The sequence below is a fragment of the Coregonus clupeaformis genome, chromosome 21, assembly GCF_020615455.1.
Source record: "Coregonus clupeaformis isolate EN_2021a chromosome 21, ASM2061545v1, whole genome shotgun sequence".
NCBI lineage: Eukaryota > Metazoa > Chordata > Actinopteri > Salmoniformes > Salmonidae > Coregonus > Coregonus clupeaformis.
This window is the reverse complement of record NC_059212.1, coordinates 5,390,669-5,412,858: the sequence shown is the minus strand read 5'-3', so window position 1 is coordinate 5,412,858 and position 22,190 is coordinate 5,390,669. Positions and strand designations below refer to the sequence as shown.

General features: G+C 41.7%; 1 protein-coding gene across 1 annotated transcript in view; it reads right to left on the bottom strand.

Moving 5' to 3' along the window:
- LOC121539043 (probable phospholipid-transporting ATPase IA) overlaps nt 1-20,787 on the bottom strand; it is a 37,226-nt gene extending 16,439 nt beyond the window's left edge. The window contains exons 1-17 of the mRNA XM_041847245.1: nt 20,475-20,787; nt 18,315-18,429; nt 18,090-18,189; nt 17,768-17,866; nt 17,503-17,548; nt 17,300-17,340; nt 16,855-16,928; nt 16,307-16,376; nt 15,951-16,078; nt 15,335-15,612; nt 11,096-11,223; nt 10,536-10,702; nt 8,643-8,715; nt 8,446-8,551; nt 6,122-6,204; nt 5,911-5,960; nt 5,721-5,790 (exon numbers count right to left, since the gene is read on the bottom strand). Coding sequence (XP_041703179.1) covers nt 5,721-5,790; nt 5,911-5,960; nt 6,122-6,204; nt 8,446-8,551; nt 8,643-8,715; nt 10,536-10,702; nt 11,096-11,223; nt 15,335-15,612; nt 15,951-16,078; nt 16,307-16,376; nt 16,855-16,928; nt 17,300-17,340; nt 17,503-17,548; nt 17,768-17,866; nt 18,090-18,189; nt 18,315-18,429; nt 20,475-20,520 — 1,674 coding nt within the window. The 5' untranslated portion in view covers nt 20,521-20,787. The remainder of the gene's footprint in view (nt 1-5,720; nt 5,791-5,910; nt 5,961-6,121; nt 6,205-8,445; nt 8,552-8,642; nt 8,716-10,535; nt 10,703-11,095; nt 11,224-15,334; nt 15,613-15,950; nt 16,079-16,306; nt 16,377-16,854; nt 16,929-17,299; nt 17,341-17,502; nt 17,549-17,767; nt 17,867-18,089; nt 18,190-18,314; nt 18,430-20,474) is intronic.
- Between the last annotated feature and the right edge of the window lie 1,403 nt (nt 20,788-22,190).

The following is a 22,190-nucleotide window of genomic DNA, read 5'->3' as shown; positions in this document are numbered from 1 at the left end:
GAATATGCTGGCAGTCCTGGGGTGATCCTGACTGTCACAGTCCTCCTGTTAGAGATGGATCCTACGTCTGTGTCCGAGGAGGAGAGAGTGGGCCTTAGATGCGGTATCAAATGTACCCTGGATCTCAATACAAACTTTGAAGAACAAACAATGATGCCTACTGCAACAGCCTGTACCTAGACCCAGTAAGCGTTGAGGATACAGGCCGCTACTCCTGTGCTGTAAAGGGCCGTGAGGATCTCCACTCTCCTCAAGAGACTCAAAATGTCAGATATGGCCCCAAAAACACCTTTGTGTCAATCAGTCCCTCTGGTGAAATAGTGGAGGGCAGTTCAGTGACTGAGCTGCAGCAGTGATGCCAACCCACCAGTGGACATTTATACTTGGTATTTCAATAATACTCAGATGATCATTGTAGCAGCTCTCCAGACTCCAGTGTTTCCCTGGGATCCTGTGGTAGTGGGGGCGGGGTCTGTCCTGGCTGCTGGAGCTCTTCTAGTCCTCATCAACTGGATTCCACAGGAGGAGGTGATACCGTAACAGGCACAAACTGTGTCCACCCTGACCCCAACAATGACACGTACACAGCTCTGAACATAATGACCAGGTCCCCTGAGTACGACACACTAGCAAGTGTGAGAGACTCCGCCAGTGACACGTACACAGCTCCTCAGAGAGATGCTCAACCCCCAGTGTATGAGAACATACAGAGGAGAGAATCACCACAGAACCTAGAATGAAGAGGATTACCACAGAACCTGGACTGAAGAGGATTACCACAGAACCCGGACTGAAGAGAATCACCACAGAACCTAGAATGAAGAGGATTACCACAGAACCCGGACTGAAGAGAATTACCACAGAACCCAGACTGAAGAGAATTACCACAGAACCCGGACTGAAGAGAATTACCACAGAACCCGGACTGAAGAGAATTACCACAGAACCCGGACTGAAGAGAATTACCACAGAACCCGGACTGAAGAGAATTACCACAGAACCCGGACTGAAGAGAATTACCACAGAACCCGGACTGAAGAGAATTACCACAGAACCCGGACTGAAGAGAATTACCACAGAACCCGGACTGAAGAAGATTACCACAGAACCTGGACTGAAGAGGATTACCACAGAACCTGGACTGAATGGCCTTGGCGGTGGCACAGAGGGTTACTACAACAAACCAAAGCTAGGCCTAACACCTCTCTACTCCTGCTATCGTAATGACCTACAGTGAGGGAAAAAAGTATTTGATGACCTGCTGATTTTGTACGTTTGCCCAATGACAAAGAAATGATCAGTCTATAATTTTAATGGTAGGTTTATTTGAACAGTGAGAGACAGAATAACAACAACAAAATCCAGAAAAAACGCATGTCAAAAATGTTATAAATTGATTTGCATTTTAATGAGGGAAATAAGTATTTGACCCCCTCTCAATCAGAAAGATTTCTGGCTCCCAGGTGTCTTTTATACAGGTAACGAGCTGAGATTAGGAGCACACTCTTAAAGGGAGTGCTCCTAATCTCAGTTTGTTACCTGTATAAAAGACACCTGTCCAGAGAAGCAATCAATCAATCAGATTCCAAACTCTCCACCATGGCCAAGACCAAAGAGCTCTCCAAGGATGTCAGGGACAAGATTGTATACCTACACAAGGCTGGAATGGGCTACAAGACCATTGCCAAGCAGTTTGGTGAGAAGGTGACAACAGTTGGTGCGATTATTCGCAAATGGAAGAAACACCAAATAACTGTCAATCTCCCTCGGCCTGGGGCTCCATGCAAGATCTCACCTCGTGGAGTTGCAATGATCATGAGAACGGTGAGAAATCAGCCCAGAACTACATGGGAGGATCTTGTCAATGATCTCAAGGCAGCTGGGACCATAGTCACCAAGAAAACAATCGGTAACACACTACGCTGTGAAGGACTGAAATCCTGCAGCGCCCGCAAGGTCCCCCTGCTCAAGAAAGCACATATACAGGCCCGTCTGAAGTGTGCCAATGAACATCTGAATGATTCAGAGGAGAACTGGGTGAAAGTGTTGTGGTCAGATGAGACCAAAATCGAGCTCTTTGGCATCAACTCAACTCGCCGTGTTTGGAGGAGGAGGAATGCTGCCTATGACCCCAAGAACACCATCCCCACTGTCAAACATGGAGGTGGAAACATTATGCTTTGGGGGTGTTTTTCTGCTAAAGGGACAGGACAACTTCACCGCATCAAAGGGACGATGGACGGGGCCATGTACGGTCAAATCTTGGGTGAGAACCTCCTTCCCTCAGCCAGGGCATTGAAAATGGGTCATGGATGGGTATTCCAGCATGACAATGACCCAAAACACACGGCCAAGGCAACAAAGGAGTGGCTCAAGAAGAAGCACATTAAGGTCCTGGAGTGGCCTAGCCAGTCTCCAGACCTTAATCCCATAGAAAATCTGTGGAGGGAGCTGAAGGTTCGAGTTGCCAAACGTCAGCCTTGAAACCTTAATGACTTGGAGAAGATCTGCAAAGAGGAGTGGGACAAAATCCCTCCTGAGATGTGTGCAAACCTGGTGGCCAACTACAAGAAACGTCTGACCTCTGTGATTGCCAACAAGGGTGTTGCCACCAAGTACTAAGTCATGTTTTGCAGAGGGGTCAAATACTTATTTCCCTCATTAAAATGCAAATCAATTTATAACATTTTTGACATGCATTTTTCTGGATTTTTTTTGTCGTTATTCTGTCTCTCACTATTCAAATAAACCTCCCATTTAAATTATACACTGATTATGTCTTGGTCAGTGGGCAAAGGTACAAAATCAGCAGAGGATCAAATACTTTTTCCCCTCACTGTAAATGGAAGGTATTTTCAGACCATTAGTTTTAACCTTCTCTTGAAATTCTCATTTCCTATGTTGATGAATACAGTATGTAGCCTCCCTATTTATGTCTATAGTAGTTTATGTTCTAACTTTGGGATTTGCTATTTCCGCATTTTTTTATTACAATGTACTTTTCTCAGATTCTAAAATGTATTATATTAGTAAAAGCTTTTAATGTTTTTTGCTTCTGGATCAAATTGCTCTTGATATACACTCAGTGGCCAGTTTATTAGGTACACCACCCCGGTCAACGAAAATGATTCGCTCCTACAGACATTGAGTCACATGGCTGTGGCTTGCTATGTAAAGCAGGCAGACAGGCATCGAGGCATTCAGTTACTGTTCGTTTGAATGTTAGAATGGGCAAAACGAGTGACCTAAGGGACTTTAAGCGCGGTATCATCGTCGGTGCCAGGTGCCGGTTCACAGAAACGGACGACCTCCTGGGCTTTTCACACATGACAGTGTCTAGGGTTTACAGAGAATGGTGCGACAAACAAAAAATATCCAGTCAGCGGCAGTCCTGTGGGCGAAAACAGCTCGTTGACGAGAGAGGTCTAAGGAGAATGGCAAGAATCGCGCAAGCCAACAGGTGGGCCAGTGACACTTACACAGCTCCTCAGAGAGACGCTCAACCCCCAGCGTTTGAGACGAGAGAATTGCCACATTTGCCCATTTATTACACCAGACTTTTTCTGACTCGGCTCCAACTGGGATTAGTAAGAGGACAGGGCAGATCCACTGATGACCCCTTCAAGACACAGATACTCCTCACATCGTTTTGCCCCAGAGCACATTGCCACGGAGAAGAGAGCGACTACAAGTCCTGCTGTTCTCGAGGCCATTGTTGCATCACCCACGGCGCAGTAGGTTGAAGTGGTGAGGTCTTGGAAGTCTTACTGACAGTGCATTGGGGAGCAGACAGTAGTTGACTGCAAGTGTTTAAAGTATCAGGGTAGGGGATGAAGCTTCTATAGAGCTGGCTTCCCCTTTTATATGTATTTGAGTACATAACAGGGTTGTTCCATGAAATGAGTGCCTTTGAATGAAATTATATTTTAAGTAGAAATTGTTCACAAATATTGATAAAAAAAAAAAGCCTGTTATATTAAATGAAGTGCACTTCAATATAGACCACATGGGAAATTCAATAAATCTGATTTTAATATGACTCAAGGCTTGCTCAAATGCAAAGATTCTGCATTTTGACATGTCCTTCTGTGCATGGGGCGGCAGGTAGCTTAGTAGTTAAGAGCGTTGTGCCAGTAACCGAAAGGTCGCTGGTTCTAATCCCCGAGCCGATTAGGTGAAAAATCTATTGATGTGCCCTTGAGCAACGCACTTAACCCTAATTGCTCTTGTAAGTCGCTCTGGATAAGAGCGTCTGCTAAATGACTAAAAAATAAAATAAAATAAAATAATAATAATCCTCTGTGACTTCAAGAAAGATTTTAACCTACTTAACACTAACATTTATCCATGCTTTCAAAACCATTGGAAAGCTCCAGTTCTTTTGTTGCTTTGACAAAGTCATTTCTGTAGATTATTATTTATTTCATATGATTAGTGATTCATTTTAAGGTAAAAAAAAAAAACCTGCTCCTCATTTTTAAAGTCAACCATGTTAAGTGAACTGAACTCAGGTTTTAATATGCTGAAACTATTCATTTCTTAATACATTTTCAAAAGAAACATTGAACATCTAACAGTCAAATCATAGTGTAAAAAGAAGTGAGCTGGTTCACTCTTTTTGGCCATTTTCTGGTGTTTTGTGGTGGAAACCTAGCGGGTCGAGTAACCTAGCGGATTACCCATAAATAAACAGGCTAGAAATGTTTTAACAATTTAAGTGTTTTTGTGAAGCCTGCATTCAATTGGCCCTCCCTGTTGCACACACCAAGCTTCCATTCCCCCTGTCACGAGGGGATTTATGGATGATTAAAGATGTTATGGTCAACCCTGTTTCTTTATTTGGCACTTATAGGCACTTAATATATTTATGACGGCACCTAATTGGCGGTACGACCCAACAACAAGCACGTCAGTTAGTGCTTTAAAGAGCGACTGCCCCTAAAATGTAACTTCACGTTTTGAAAACGGCCTACGTGTCATCAATATGAGTCAGAAACATGTATTCTAGTGTCAAAATTGACTACAAAGTGTACACTGCAAAAAGGATAATTGTGGTCATAAAGTCAGTCTCATACAAAACAGATTTGCGAGATCATAGCATTTTTTCTATGTAATGCCCATGGTCAATTTGGTTTTACATTCTATATCCCTATGGGGCTAGTTAGGGACCATCAGTAAATTACACAATGTACATGAGACAATATTTTAAAAGTTCAATAGCTCCAAATTTCAAATCACTTAAAAACCTCAAACCAACTATAAATTGTAGAAATTCATATACAAATATTGAAAGCATGTAATGAGAAAACTAGAAGATGTGCAACATGAAAATATTGTCCCATTTACATTGAGTAATTTATTGATGGACCCTAACTATGCCCAGAGATGTGCTATCCAAAGTCAAACCAACTTTGCCACGGTCGCACACCAACTGGCTGAAGCTAATTGGCGAAATGATTTGACTAACTCTTCCCACCTGCGAACACACACAAGAGACACCCACATCAAACCACCCCCCCCGAAACCAACTCACGTTTTAATTCAGTCATGGTCGCTAGCATTTCTTAATGAGCGAAATCTAAAATGAGGCCGAATCAGGAAGTGCAGTCGCCCTTTAAAGAACGTGTGAAAAGCAAACTCTGGAGTTGCATTATCTTCATTTGAGGAACACATTTTAAAAAAAATAGACAATGTGTGTAGTCTTAGTTCTCCATACTAACCGCTCCTTTGCAGTAAAGTCGGATCCGCCCGGACGGTGTACGCATGATGACTGACATCCTTTTGCGATCGCTAAAAAATGAGAAAAGATACGGCTTTTCAAAAGAGAACCAAGAGTCAAATACAGTCCGACAATAGACTGGACACTTACAAGACATCTACAAGACTCATCAAATGCATACAAAAAACTACCTTGTAAATTCGAGGACATTCAGCAACTCAAACCTTTGCTCAGTTCCCAGCTGTAACAAAGACAAACAATGCCATGTGTTCCTATACAGTAATATGTAGCACTAATAGCAGCTAGAATTCCAAACCTTTAATCTAAAATGTATGGCTCTGATTCAAACAAACATTGTTTTTACTCAAATTCTACATAACATAATAAGTTGGTTCCACTTACAGCGTGTATGATGACTGAGTCTGGGGTTCGTCCAGAGAATACAAAGCCCAGGCTGCTGGCTGCTCTCACCAGGGCCCCTTCATCTAGACAGGGGAAGAAAACATCATAATAAGTAACCTTGAAGTGGTTGAGGATGTTCATATTCAGGAGTGAAGGTGTAGAATCAAAGAGGAAACTGTACAACGTCATTAAGGCAATAGTAGAAGAGGTGTAATATAGTAGAAGAGGTGTAATATAGTAGAAGAGGTGTAATATATATAGTAGAAGAGGTGTAATATAGTAGAAGAGGTGTAATATAGTAGAAGAGGTGTAATATAGTAGAAGAGGTGTAATATAGTAGAAGAGGTGTAATATAGTAGAAGAGGTGTAATATAGTAGAAGAGGTGTAATATAGTAGAAGAGGTGTAATATAGTAGAAGAGGTGTAATATAGTAGAAGAGGTGTAATATAGTAGAAGAGGTGTAATATAGTAGAAGAGGTGTAATATAGTATAAGAGGTGTAATATAGTAGAAGAGGTGTAATATATATAGTAGAAGAGGTGTAACATATATAGTAGAAGAGGTGTAACATATATAGTAGAAGAGGTGTAATATAGTAGAAGAGGTGTAATATAGTAGAAGAGGTGTAATATAGTAGAAGAGGTGTAATATAGTAGAAGAGGTGTAATATAGTAGAAGAGGTGTAATATAGTAGAAGAGGTGTAATATAGAGAAGTAGTGGTAATATAGTAGAAGAGGTGTAATAGAGTAGAAGAGGTGTAATATAGTAGAAGAGGTAGAGGTAGTAGTAAGAGGTGTAATATAGTAAAGTAGAGAGGTGTAATATAGTAGAAGAGGTGTAATATAGTAGAAGAGGTGTAATATAGTATAAGGTGTAATATAGTAGTAAGAGGGATATAATAGGTATAAGAGGTGTAATATAGTAGAAGAGGTGTAATATAGTAGAAGAGGTGTAATATAGTAGAGGGTGTAATATAGTATAAGAGGTGTAATATAGTAGAAGAGGTGTAATATAGTAGAAGAGGTGTAACATAGTAGAAGAGGTGTAATATAGTAGAAGAGGTGTAATATAGTAGAAGAGGTGTAATATAGTATAAGAGGTGTAATATAGTATAAGAGGTGTAATATATATAGTAGAAGAGGTGTAATATAGTAGAAGAGGTGTAATATAGTAGAAGAGGTGTAATATAGTAGAAGAGGTGTAATATAGTAGAAGAGGAGGTGTAATATAGTATAAGAGGTATAATATATATAGTAGAAGAGGTGTAATATAGTATAAGAGGTGTAATATATATAGTAGAAGAGGTGTAATATAGTAGAAGAGGTGTAATATATATAGTAGAAGAGGTGTAACATAGTAGAAGAGGTGTAACATAGTAGAAGAGGTGTAATATAGTAGAAGAGGTGTAATATAGTAGAAGAGGTGTAACATAGTAGAAGAGGTGTAATATAGTAGAAGAGGTGTAATATAGTAGAAGAGGTGTAATATAGTATAAGAGGTGTAATATAGTATAAGAGGTGTAATATAGTAGAAGAGGTGTAACATATATAGTAGAAGAGGTGTAATATAGTAGAAGAGGTGTAATATAGTAGAAGAGGTGTAACATATATAGTAGAAGAGGTGTAATATAGTAGAAGAGGTGTAATATAGTAGAAGAGGAGGTGTAATATAGTAGAAGACGTGTAATATATAGTAGAAGAGGTGTAATATAGTAGAAGAGTGTTATAGTAGAGATGTAATATAGTAGAAGAGGTGTAACATAGTAGAAGAGGTGTAATATAGTAGAAGAGGTGTAATATAGTAGAAGAGGTGTAATATAGTAGAAGAGGAGGTGTAATATAGTAGAAGAGGTGTAATATAGTAGAAGAGGTGTAATATAGTAGAAGAGGTGTAATATAGTAGAAGAGGTGTAATATAGTAGAAGAGGTGTAATATAGTAGAAGAGGTATAATATAGTAGAAGAGGTGTAATATAGTAGAAGAGGTGTAATATAGTATAAGAGGTGTAATATAGTAGAAGAGGAGGTGTAATATAGTATAAGAGGTGTAATATAGTATAAGAGGTGTAATATAGTAGAAGAGGTGTAATATAGTAGAAGAGGTGTAATACAGTAGAAGAGGTGTAATATAGTAGAAGAGGTGTAATATAGTAGAAGATGTGTAATATAGTAGAAGAGGTGTAATATAGTAGAAGAGGTGTAATATAGTAGAAGAGGTGTAATATAGTAGAAGGGGTGTAATATAGTAGAAGAGGTGTAATATAGTAGAAGAGGTGTAATCCAATGCATTGGAGAGCTAGAGAATGGTATTGTAGACGTGTGTACCTGGGGAAGATGCCTGATAGACTATGGTGTCCTCAGTCTTCTCAGGAACAACAGTGTGGCACACAGCCATCATGGTCAGAAACTCTTGGATAACGGTAGCTGTGAGCTGGACACACACAATTAATACATGACACAAAAAATAAAAATAATAATGTTGATACTGACAACTAGTACATAGTCTAACGTTATGTACTCACATGATCATTGTGGAGATTCTCCAGTAAGGATGGATCACCAAAGCCCTCTTCCTCAGGACCGTCTGTGTTGTGCCTTTCAGACACAAAAACAACTAATGTTACATATTTAAATGTTTGGTTTATCTACTATTTTAAATATGTTTACAACTGAGATGAGAATAAACATCTGTACTACACCACATAACTGTGTGGATAAGCACTACAATAAAAATACAATGAGATACATATCTAGCAAAGTACATACAGTGGCTTGCGAAAGTATTCCCCCCCCCTTGGCATTGGTCCTATTTTGTTGCCTTACAACCTGGAATTCAAATTGATTTTTGGGGGGTTTGTATCATTTGATTTACACAACATGCCTACCACTTTGAAGATGCAAAATAAATAAAAAATTGTGAAACAAACAAGAAATAAGACAAAAAAACTGAAAACTTGAGCGTGCATAACTATTCATCCCCCCAATGTCAATACTTTGTAGAGCCACCTTTTGCAGCAATGACAGCTGCAAGTCTCTTGGGATATGTCTCTATAAGCTTGGCACATCTAGCCACTGGGATTTTTGCCCATTCTTCAAGGCAAAACTGCTCCAGCTCCTTCAAGTTGGATGGGTTCCGCTGGTGTACAGCAATCTTTAAGTCATACCACAGATTCTCAATTGGATTGAGGTCGGGCTTTGACTAGGCCATTCCAAGACATTTAAATGTTTTCCCTTAAACCACTCGAGTGTTGCTTTAGCAGTATACTTAGGATCATTGTCCTGCTGGAAGGTGAACCTCCGTCGCAGTCCAAATCTCTGGAAGACTGAAAGGTTTCTCTCAAGAATTTCTCTGTATTTAGCGCCATCCATCATTCCTTCAATTCTGACCAGTTTCCCAGTCCCTGCCGATGGTGTTCTCGGGGTGATGAGAGGTGTTGGGTTTGCGCCAGACATAGCATTTTCCTTGATGGCCAAAAAGCTCAATTTTAGTCTCATCTGACCAGAGTACCTTCTTCCATATGATTGGGGAGTCTCCCACTTGCCTTTTGGCGAACACCAAACGTGTTTGCTTATTTTTTTCTTTAAGCAATGGCTTTTTTCTGGCCACTCTTCCATAAAGTCCAGCTCTGTGGAGTGTATGGCTTAAAGTGGTCCTATGGACAGATACTCCAATCTCCGCTGTGGAGCTTTGCAGCTCCTTCAGGGTTATCTTTGGTCTCTTTGTTGCCTCTGATTAATGTCCTCCTTGCCTGGTCCGTGAGTTTTGGTGGGCGGCCCTCTCTTGGCAGGTTTGTTGTGGTGCCATATTCTTTCCATTTTTAAATAATGGATTTAATGGTGCTCCGTGGGATGTTCAAAGTTTTTGATATTTTTTTATAACCCAACCCTGATCGGTACTTCTCAACTTTGTCCCTGACCTGTTTGGAGAGCTCCTTGGTCTTCATGGTGCCGCTTGCTTGGTGGTGCCCCTTGCTTAGTGGTGTTACAGACTCTGGGGCCTTTCAGAACAGGTGTATATATACTGAGATCATGTGACAGATCATGTGATACTTAGATTGCACACGGGTTAACTTTATTTAACTAATTATGTGACTTCTGAAGGTAATTGGTTGCACCAGATCTTATTTAGGGCCTTCATAGCAAAGGGGGTGAATACATATGCACGCACCACTTTTCCGTTATTTATTTTGTATAATTTTTTGAAACAAGTAATTTCTTTCATTTCACTTCACCAATTTGGACTATTTTGTGTATGTCCATTACATGAAATCCAAATAAAAATCTATTTAAATTACTGCTTGTAATGCAACAAAATAGGAAAAACGCCAAGGGGGGTGAATAATTTTGCAAGGTACTGTAGAATTATTAATGCTAATTCATGCCTATATGGTTGGATTAACGCACGTCCTTCTCACCCGTAGGCGACTCCGGCGATGGTGCACTTTTTAAATTGCATCACGTTGCAGGTGAGGGTGCCTGTTTTGTCAGAGAAGATGTATTTGACCTGGCCCAGTTCCTCGTTTAGGTTGGATGTCCGTGCCATGGCAGAGGTATCCGTAGGCTCATAGTGCATGTCCATGTCCTGAACAAACACAAACACATTCACTTCCCCCAATAGGCTTTGCAGCACAAACAAGATGTGGAGAAATTCATTGCATAAATTGAATGTCCTAAATCTATCATAGCACGGGCATCCATTTGTATGCATTTACATTACATTACATTTACGTCATTTAGCAGACGCTCTTATCCAGAGCGACTTACAAATAGTATGCTCACTCACGTATACTATATCAAATTCCATATTTGCCAAAACTGCTCACCAAGCTTTTTGAAGTAGATACATTTACCCTGTGGTATTATTCCATTTAAACTTCTACTCAAGAGTGTTCGCTACCAGAATTAAATTCAAATTGACTGCTGCTCTGAGATACCAAGTTAGAGGCTGTGTAGTGCAGTGATTTTTTTCCCCCACCCAGTTGATGAAGTAAGCCTGGACGAACTTGATGACCTCCAGGGTGACCAGCAGACTGATGGGGATGAGGTTGTTGAAGAGGATAATGAAGGTGAGGAAGTTGAGGCCAAAGTTGGCAGCGCCACCATCTGGTAGGAAGGAGTTAGAGCAAGTTACACAGAGCGGGAGAAATGACCTTCAATCTAATCTGAAAGTCAGGTGCCACAACAAACCCTTTCTTTAGACCTGGGACATGTTCACTAGGGATAAAACGGTGCAAAACAGAGTTCAAACAGGGAGTTGTTCTAATTTTTTTAGTTCTGAACACTCATTTTTGTTTTACTACGGTATGCCGTTTAAAACAGTATTTAAAACATGACTAGCTAGTACACACGAGGCACATTATTGACCATGGAATTCACATATAAAATAATCTACAGCTCTACTTCTATGTTCTCAGACAAAATCTATTTTAATGAAGAATGGGGTCTAATTCACTCGTCTGGGGGATACAACCAAAAACATTTCTACAGGCCTCTGAGAAAGGTTGTTACCTGGAGCTGTTAAGAGTACAGTGGTAAAGAAATAAAAACAAATGTCGTCACATTTAATGAGAGGGTAATGGTTAATGTAAATGATTATATATCAGATATTTACTGGGTACTAAATTGGGATCAAACACAAGTTACAGATACAAACATTACATTGGTATAATACAATAATACAGTTGAAGTTGGAAGTTCACATACACTTAGGTTGGAGTCATTAAAACCCCACAAATTTCTTGTTAACGAACTATAGTTTTGGCAAGTTGGTTAGGACATCTACTTGTGCATGACACAAGTAATATTTCCAACAATTGTTAACCGACAGATTATTTCACTTCTAATTCACTGTATCACAATTCCAGTGGGTCAGAAGTTTACATACACTAAGTTGACTGTGCCTTTAAACAGCTTGGAAAATTCCAGAAAATGATGTCATGGCTTTAGAAGCTTCTGATAGGCTAATTGACATCATTTGAGTCAATTGGAGGTGTACCTGTGGATGTACACTGCTCAAAAAAATAAAGGGAACACTTAAACAACACAATGTAACTCCAAGTCAATCACACTTCTGTGAAATCAAACTGTCCACTTAGGAAGCAACACTGATTGACAATAAATGTCACATGCTGTTGTGCAAATGGAATAGACAACAGGTGAAAATTATAGGCAATTAGCAAGACACCCCCAATAAAGAAGTGGTTCTGCAGGTGGTGACCACAGACCACTTCTCAGTTCCTATGCTTCCTGGCTGATGTTTTGGTCACTTTTGAATGCTGGCGATGCTTTCACTCTAGTGGTAGCATGAGACAGAGTCTACAACCCACACAAGTGGCTCAGGTAGTGCAGCTCATCCAGGATGGCACATCAATGCGAGCTGTGGCAAGGTCTGCTGTGTCTGTCAGCGTAGTGTCCAGAGCATGTAGGCGCTACCAGGAGACAGGCCAGTACATCAGGAGACGTGGAGGAGGCCGTAGGAGGGCAACAACCCAGCAGCAGGACCGCTACCTCCGCCTTTGTGCAAGGAGGAGCAAGAGGAGCACTGCCAGAGCCCTGCAAAATGGCCTCCAGCAGGCCACAAATGTGCATGTGTCTGCTCAAACGGTCAGAAACAGACTCCATGAGGGTGGTATGAGGGCCCGACTTCCACAGGTGGGGGTTGTGCTTACAGCCCAACACCGTGCAGGACGTTTTGCATTTGCCAGAGAACACCAAGATTGGCAAATTCACCACTGGCGCCCTGTGATCTTCACAGATGAAAGCAGGTTCACACTGAGCACATGTGACAGACGTGACAGAGTCTGGAGATGCCGTGGAGAACGTTCTGCTGCCTGCAACATCCTCCAGCATGACCGGTTTGGCAGTGGGTCAGTCAATGGTGTGGGGTGGCATTTCTTTGGGGGGCCACACAGCCCTCCATGTGCTCGCCAGAGGTAGCCTGACTGCCATTAGGTACCGAGATGAGATCCTCAGACCCCTTGTGAGACCATATGCTGGTGCGGTTGGCCCTGGGTTCCTCCTAATGCAAGACAATGCTGGAGTGTGTCAGCAGTTCCTGCAAGAGGAAGGCATTGATGCTATGGACTGGCCCGCCCATTCCCCAGACCTGAATCCAATTGAGCACATATGGGACATCATGTCTCGCTCCATCCACCAACGCCACGTTGCACCACAGACTGTCCAGGAGTTGGCGGATGCTTTAGTCCAGGTCTGGGAGGAGATCCCTCAGGAGACCATCCGCCATCTCATCAGGAGCATGCCCAGGCGTTGTAGGGAGGTCATACAGGCATGTGGAGGCCACACACACTACTGGGCCTCATTTTGACTTGTTTTAAGGACATTACATCAAAGTTGGATCAGCCTGTAGTGTGGTTTTCCACTTTAATTTTGAGGGTGACTCCAAATCCAGACCTCCATGGGTTGATAAATTTGATTTCCATTGATAATTTTTGTGTGATTTTGTTGTCAGCACATTCAACTATGTAAAGAAAAAAGTATTTAATAAGATTATTTCATTCATTCAGATCTAGGATGTGTTGTTTAAGTGTTCCCTTTATTTTTTGAGCAGTGTATTTCAAGGCCTACCTTCAACCTCAGTGCCTCTTTGCTTGACATCATGGGAAACCCTAAATAAATCAGCCAAGACCTCAGAAAAATAATTGTAGACCTCCACAAGTCTGGTTGATCCTTGGGAGCAATTTCCAAACGTCTGAATGTACCACGTTCATCTGTACAAACATTAGTACGCAAGTATATACACCATGGGACAACGCAGCCGTCATACCGCTCAGGAAGGAGACGCGTTCTGTCTCCTAGAGATGAACACACTGTGGTGCGAAAAGTGCCAATCAATCCCAGAACAACAGCAAAGGACCCTGCGAAGATGCTGGAGGAAACAGGTACAAAAGTATCTTATCCACAGTAAAACGAGTCCTATATCGAAATAACCTGAAAGGCCGCTCAGCAAGGAAGAAGCCACTACTCCAAAACCGCCATAAAAAAGCACATGGGGACAAAAGATCGTACTTTTTGGAGAAATGTCCTCTGGTCTAATGAAACAAGAATAGAACTGTTTGGCCATAATGACCATCGTTATGTTTGGAGGAAAAAGGGTGTGCTTACAAGCCGAAGAACACCATCCCAACCGTGAAGCACGGGGGTGGCAGCATCATGCTGTGGGGGTGCTTTGCTGCGGGGGTGCTTTGCTGCAGGAGGGACTGGTGCACTTCACAGAATAGATGGCATCATGAGGAAGGAAAATGATGTGGATATATTGAAGCAACATCTCAAGACATCAGTCAGGAAGTTAAAGCTTGGTCGCAAATGGGTCTTCCAAATGGACAATAACCCCAAGCATACTTCCAAAGTTGTGGCAAAATGGCTTAAGGACAACAAAGTCAAGGTATTGGAGTGGCCATCACAAAGCCCTGACCTCAATCCTATAGAAAATGTGTGGGCAGAACTGAAAAAGCGTGTGCGAGCAAGGAGGCCTAAAAACCTGACTCAGTTACACCAGCTCTGTCAGGAGGAATGGGCCAAAATTCACCCAACTTATTGTGGGAAGCTTGTGGAAGGCTACCCGACACGTTTGACCCAAGTTGAACAATTTAAAGGCAATGCTACCAAATACTAATTGAGTGTATGTAAACTTCTGACCCACTGGGAATGTGATGAAATAAATAAAAGCTGAAATAAATCATTCTCTCTACTATTATTCTGACATTTCACATTCTTAAAATAAAGTGGTGATCCTAACTGACCTAAGACAGGGAATTTTTACTAGGATTAAATGTCAGGAATTGTGAAAAACTGAGTTTAAATGTATTTGGCTAAGGTGTATGTAAACCTCCGACTTCAACCGTATATCAGTCTGATTTAAAGTGCCTCCATGATCGTATACATCCTACATCACATTGTACTAATAGAATAAAGTAACGTAAAGTAAAATAAAGTAGAATTACGTAAAGTAAAGTAGAATTACGTAAAGTTAGCATAATGTAAAGTAGCATAACGTAAAGTAATTTAACATAAAGTAACTTAACGTAAAGTAACACAACGTAAAGTAGCATTACATAAAGTAATTTAACATAAAGTAATTTCACATAAAGTAGTATAACGTAAAGTAGCATAACATAAAGTAATTTAACGTAAAGTAACTCAACGTAAAGTAACATAACGTAAAGTAAGGTAACATAAAGAAAAGTTAAGTACTCACAGTTGAGGTCCATGTACCAGGCGAAGTCCCCGTGCTGGGTCTTCCAGAGGGTCTGTCCGGCCGAACAGACCAGGGAAATTGCCAGCAGGCAGCCGAACAGCGCCAGGATCAGGGTGTTGGTGATGCGCTCCACGCTGGACAGCTTGAGCGGAGGCCGTGTGCTGTTCTGCATCAGCTTGGTGTCGTGGCCCGTGTACACCACCATGCCGTGGACCCACTGGGTGTTCCGGAGCCGGGCCCCACGGAGAAGGATCTGCTCCGGACCCAAAGGGACGGGACTGGGGAGAACGGATCGGGGGACATCAGGGGTTAGAGACGGAATTAGTAGGGTTGCAATATTTCAGGAACTTTCCCAAAATGCCCAGGTTTCCAGAAATACTAGTTGGAGGATTCCTTGTGAAAACCTGGGAATTTTGGGAAAGCTACCGGATTTCTGCAACCCTAGGAATTAGCGATTCACACTGACTATTTAAGCTGTGTCAGAGGGTGGAAACTTTTCCTTGGCACTGTGCTGCTGAATGCTCGATGGGGGTCTAGGCTAGGTTACTGTTGCTGTAGAAAGGGCTAGGACCTATATATGATATAACTGATTGATAGACAGGTAGATCTCTCTCACCTATGACCCTCTAATCGGATGACGCCCACAAAGTCGTAGAGGTGGCGATTGGGGTTTTCGCACTCCATGCGCCCGCTCAGCCGCGACAGACTATCAGCATCCTTGTCCTCCGCTGTGACCTGGAGACCCTGGTTGGAGGAAGGAGGAGGAAGAGATGCAGGGGTGAGTTGATGAGCTGAATCCTCCTATCTGGGCCACAATGTAACGTAATAAGTGGTATGTTTTTGTGTGTGTGTGTGTGTGTGTGTGTGTGTTGTGTGTGTTGTGTGTGTATTTGTGTGTGTGTGTTGTGTGTGTATTTGTGTGTGTGTGTGTGTGTGTGTGTGTGTGTGTGTGGATGAATTAAGAACCTTCACCTGTCGGATCTTTAGGTTGGTCTCCCCGTCTAAATTCGAGGTCTCGATGTAGCACATAGCATGTGGCTCGCTGGTGGAAAGAAAGTGACTGTCAAACAATCTAGAAGGTATCTATAATGGTCCAGATGTGATCTAACAACAGGGAAAGAGATTGGGGAAGAAAAGAGATCCAGGGAGAGAACAGCGATGCTACTGTCGCCATAGCACTGGGCAGACAGTAAAGTACTAAACTCCAAGACGAGTGCTCTGTGGTCTAATAGCTAGGTTTATTATCAGTAAAACACCTAGATAGACCTTTCACTTTAGACAGTAATGTAAGGAGGAAGGGATGAGTGCCTGGTACAGACAGAGAACAAGGGGGGTAGTCCCGCTCACAAGGATTCAAGTATGACACGGGGCATTTGGCATTGAGAATTAAGTAGGATCCTTTTTTTGTCCCCCTTGTGTCCTTTACAACCACATGGGCTAGTCAAAAGGTGATAGGTGCAACACTGTACCAATGGGTTTGATTTTTTGGCCCCATAGCCAGTAGACTACTAGACCCTGACCTGGACGCCAGCAGGACGAGGTCCGCCGGGAGGTGGTCCCCGTCGCTGGATCTGACTACGTCCCCGACCGTCACCTAAGTTACCCGCAAAAGAACGTACCAGGAGCGACCAGGGAACGGTCGGGGTAGGGGACAGAAACATGGGCACACAGACAGACAGATATAGATAAACACATACAACCAATGCTGTTTTTCTTCTGAACCCGTGAAATACATGTGTTTAAATCAGTAGCTAGGTCTGAATCTTAAGTCTCTCCCCCCCCAATGAAGAATAAACTACTAGGCCACTTAAAATATGACAACTTTAAATGTACACCCTATTCAGTGAGAGACTGTGGCTCAACTTAACCATTGAATCACTAGACATCAATTAGGATTTAGTCCATCTGAAGGCAGAGAAAGTAAGTAGAAAATACCCGCCTCTGGCCTGAGACTGAGCGACATACCTTCTCCCAGTGAACTGTCTCCCACGCTCCATTTCTCAGAACTGACAAAGAGAGAGACAGGGAAGAAATAGGGAAACGGGAAGAAGAGAGGAGAGGGGGAGACAGAGAGAACTATGTTAGCAAATCCAGATCCTAAAATCTGTCCAATAACCTACACCTGTTTGAAAAGCAGTAATGGAGATATCATTTCAACCGTTTCTTACCTTGGGCCTCCTTCCTGTTGACCACCCTGTCTGCTTTGTGACGTTTCTGTTGGAAAGAACATTCAAACGTGACATTTGCTCTGTCCACTAGCTTTATTACATGTCAAGCATCCTTCCTCCAAAAGGACCTTTCTATGGAATCAGTTTCAAGAAAATCAAAAGCTGCACGGTCAGCGAGTAGAAGAACGACTTTCAGACACGTTTTCAGAGAGCAGACACATAACGGAGATATATTTAAATGTCATTCTAGTTCTATGGTCCTCACCAGATCCTCAACGATCTCCTTCAGGGCTGCCACCAACAGGATGAGGATCAAGGGAACCAGGGTAGTCCACCGTCCTGTCGGAGAAACATCCGGAATTTGCTACCAGGAGAAGGGAGAATGCAGACATAGTTAGTCAGTGTGTTAAAGTGATAGTTACCTAAGGTTTGGTAAAAAAGGGTTTAGTCGATTAATAAGGTAAAACCTAAAAAAAAGTTAACTATCCATTTAACAACCACGATTTGTGTGTCTGATAGGTGAGAATTTCTGTCTTCTAAACAGTGCTGAAATGTGCAAAATATACTATATAATTACTTAGACCAACCTGCAGCAGTGCAATGAACAGGAAGAATGAGTTAGCAGCCCTCCTGAACTGAGCGTACAGGAATCGAGGCAGGAAGGTAAGCACATTGTATTTGGCTGTGCTGGAAAAGGCGAGAGAGAAATCCGCAACAATATTCAGCAGCACGGTACCGATATGATCAGGTGTTTACGAAGAAATGACATGGTAAAATGGTAATTACAAACTAATAACAAGTGTAAACACTACCTGACATGATTGGTGCAGAACTTAGTAGATTGAGGCTGATTGATGAATATATGTCTGGTATCCTCACGGTCAGCTATAGAGGTCCTCGATGTAGCTTCCTCAATCTTCTCATATCCTATGGGATAATGGGAAGAAAGACATCTTACCCTATTAGGCTTTACAACAACTGATAGGCCTTTAACTGTTATGATGAGTTTCTAGGGTATCAAGTGATTACGAATGTAAGGATGTACTTAGTCACTTTTGATGGGGAGTTCATGTAAATGTTTTATTAGTCGGTACCGGGTTAGTTATAACAGACATTGGGACATAGCCCAGCCTCTCTCATCTTTCTTTTCCTCCCGAACAAAGATTCACTCTCTCTTATATAGCCTGTTAAAAACGTCTCCACAAACATCTGTTAGCTGATAGGCCTTTAACATACCAGGTTTCTGTGTGTAATTACCATCTCCTGCACATTCAACAATGGCGCAAGACCATCGGCGCCCTGAATGGCACTGGCCTATAGCCTAAACGGATTAGAGTGTCTAAGGAAAAACAGTGCATCTTCTCGCACTCCTACAGAGTGTAAACTCATTTAGATTTAGAGACTAAAGAGATTATTAGCCTAAGGTTATTAGCCTAAGGGCACAATCAATGACGTATATAAACCCTAGATTGCTATTTGCTATGTATTGGCCATTGAGAGGCTTTGACTGCACCGGTCGGCCATATTGGCAACCCCCAGTAGGAGCAGTCCTCCATAGGAATACATTGAATTCTACAGTATTTCAATTAAACGAAGGACCAAATCACATGTACAGTATTTAAGTATTGTTTGTTGTTGTAGTGGGGACAGTAACATTAGTAATCTCAGAAAAATATACATTAAGAAAAATATATATGTTTTTTCATTTAAAAAAAATGTTTAGCTCATATAATATCATTTAAAAAGTATGCATTAAGGTGTTTGTAATAGAATAAACGTGGCAAAAACGAATGTAGACATTAATAAATGCATTTTGGGGGAGTGCCAAGATGGCGGCACGGTGGCATCAACACAGCGGCCCCTATCAGTCATCTAGTGTATATATAAATCATTGGGCCTAATACCCTGACTCAGATCTGCAGGAGTAACAGAAGCTTACGCTACACACAAATCTTCCATTGACATCAATGCGAACCTGAATTATAATAATCATTTTCATTTAAATCTTCAGACAGGCCAACAACACTTTCACTACAGGCTGTGGGAACCTTCAAAACCTAACTAGGCCTAATTAACAGTCAGACACAACAAAAGTGCTTAATTCAGTGGTCATGCCCACAGAAACATTGTGTGATCTCATGACACACTAAGAGCGATTTTGCCCACACAGCATCCACATACAGTACAGTGTAACCAAGGCAAAGACAAAGACCATTGATTCCACTGTTACTCGTGCATAACTCTGTCACTGCACAGTCTTCAAAGAGGAAATTGGGGGAGAAATCAAGGGGCTCTGTCATTAGCTGGTATAGCCCTTATTTTCTTAGTGAATGCAAGATTTGGAGACAACAAGTGGGAGTTGAATAGATGATCGTGGGCATCAACATGACCATGGAAAAGCAGCCAATGACTTCTGGGGGTTTTGTGCTTCAGTTCAGAAAATCATTTATAGGAAATAATGATCTTGAGAGTCAGTATAGACACGTGCGCTGATGACAGTCTGCTACAACTGAACAGCATTTCCTCATCTGACTGGTTCAGTGACCTCTCTGACAAACACAGGGAAGAGCAGCAGGGTTTAGGGGCATGATCCTCCAGATGAATCAGTAGTGGAGGAGCCTTTGCCATTTGACCCTAAAGGTGTGGGTTGGAAAAGCAGGACAGAGATAGGCTAGACGCTAGATAGAAAGTGTAGTGCAGGTGAGTTGAAATGGTGTATATTGTTCAATTCTCAAGCAACAGCATGCATACTACATTTCACTGTCAATGATGTGATAAGAAAAGCCATTTTATATAAACCTAGCTAGCTAGCTATTTCACAATCATATCTAGCTAGCGAACGGTAACTAGCTAGTCAGGGGAACATTCTCTTCATTTAGATCCTTTTAAAACGTAGCCTAAAACTGGCTAGTCAGTAGTAACTAGGAGTTGTAGGCCATCAATTAAGTATGTGATAGACAAAGAACACCTACCCTCCACCCGCGAACGGAGGTCCGAGAGAGTTCTTTCGATAGGCATCTCACCACAGTGACAGGTCGCTAGATGGCTTGTTTACAGTAGCCTAGCTAGCAACTAGCTACGTCAGAGCAGTCCTTTCTGAACTAGCACTAACGTTACTAAATTGGCAAGAAGCTAGTCGGAATTTATTCGTTCCAATTCCATGTCCACCACATCTAGAGGGATATGTATCACATCGACCTGAACTGTTAATTATTTTTTTCTTTCCCTTCAGTTACCAGATTTTGGAAAATGCGTTATCTTATCAGCACCTTGTCAACAACACTAAAAAAGTACTTCCGTGTCACGGAATTCCGGAAATGTTCAAAATAAAAGTCCCCTACGTAATAGTAGAAAAGTGTAAATAACATGTATTTATTCATGATATAGGAAAAATAATTGTCTAAACATTAACAATGATTCATATTTGTTCATATTTAAGTAACATTTGCAATGTTCCAAGGTCAAATAAATGCCCCCAATGCAAATCACTGTGTATGGAAAACATATTGGTGTGTAGAGCAAAAAGTATGCTAGGTGCCACATTGAAAGTATTGTAGGGAATACTCAGTAGTGTATACATGGTGTCATTTCATGGGGCACTGAATAATACGGAGTGTTGCTGGCCTTTTACTCCACCCATTCGATTGGCCACCATGCGATTCCCTTTATATGGAATACATATTGGCTTCTGTCTTTCGGATGGGTGCCGTCTTTCGGATGGGACGTTAAACAGGTGTCCTGACTCTCTGTGGTCACTAAAGATCCCATGGCACTTGTTGTAAGAGTAGGGGTGTTAACCCAGGTGTCCTGGCTAAATTCCCAATATGGCCCTCATACCATCATGGCCTCCTAATCATCCCCAGCTTCCAATTGGCTCATTCATCCCCCTCCTCTCCTCTGTAACTATTCCCTAGGTCGTTGCTGTAAATGAAAATGTGTTCTCAGTCAACTTACCTGGTAAAATAATGCTACAATAAAAAACTATTATAGAGCAAAAACTATTCTAGGTGCCGAAGTAAAAGTGGGGTTGGGATTACTCACTAGGGTCTGTAGAATCTATATACAGTGGGGGAAAAAAGTATTTAGTCAGCCACCAATTGTGCAAGTTCTCCCACTTAAAAAGATGAGAGAGGCCTGTAATTTTCATCATAGGTACACGTCAACTATGACAGACAAATTGAGAATTTTTTTCTACAGAAAATCACATTGTAGGATTTTTTATGAATTTATTTGCAAATTATGGTGGAAAATAAGTATTTGGTAACCTACAAACAAGCAAGATTTCTGGCTCTCACAGACCTGTAACTTCTTCTTTAAGAGGCTCCTCTGTCCTCCACTCGTTGCCTGTATTAATGGCACCTGTTTGAACTTGTTATCAGTATAAAAGACACATGTCCACAACCTCAAACAGTCACACTCCAAACTCCACTATGGCCAAGACCAAAGAGCTGTCAAAGGACACCAGAAACAAAATTGTAGACCTGCACCAGGCTGGGAAGACTGAATCTGCAATAGGTAAGCAGCTTGGTTTGAAGAAATCAACTGTGGGAGCAATTATTAGGAAATGGAAGACATACAAGACCACTGATAATCTCCCTCGATCTGGGACTCCACGCAAGATCTCACCCCGTGGGGTCAAAATGATCACAAGAACGGTGAGCAAAAATCCCAGAACCACACAGGGGGAC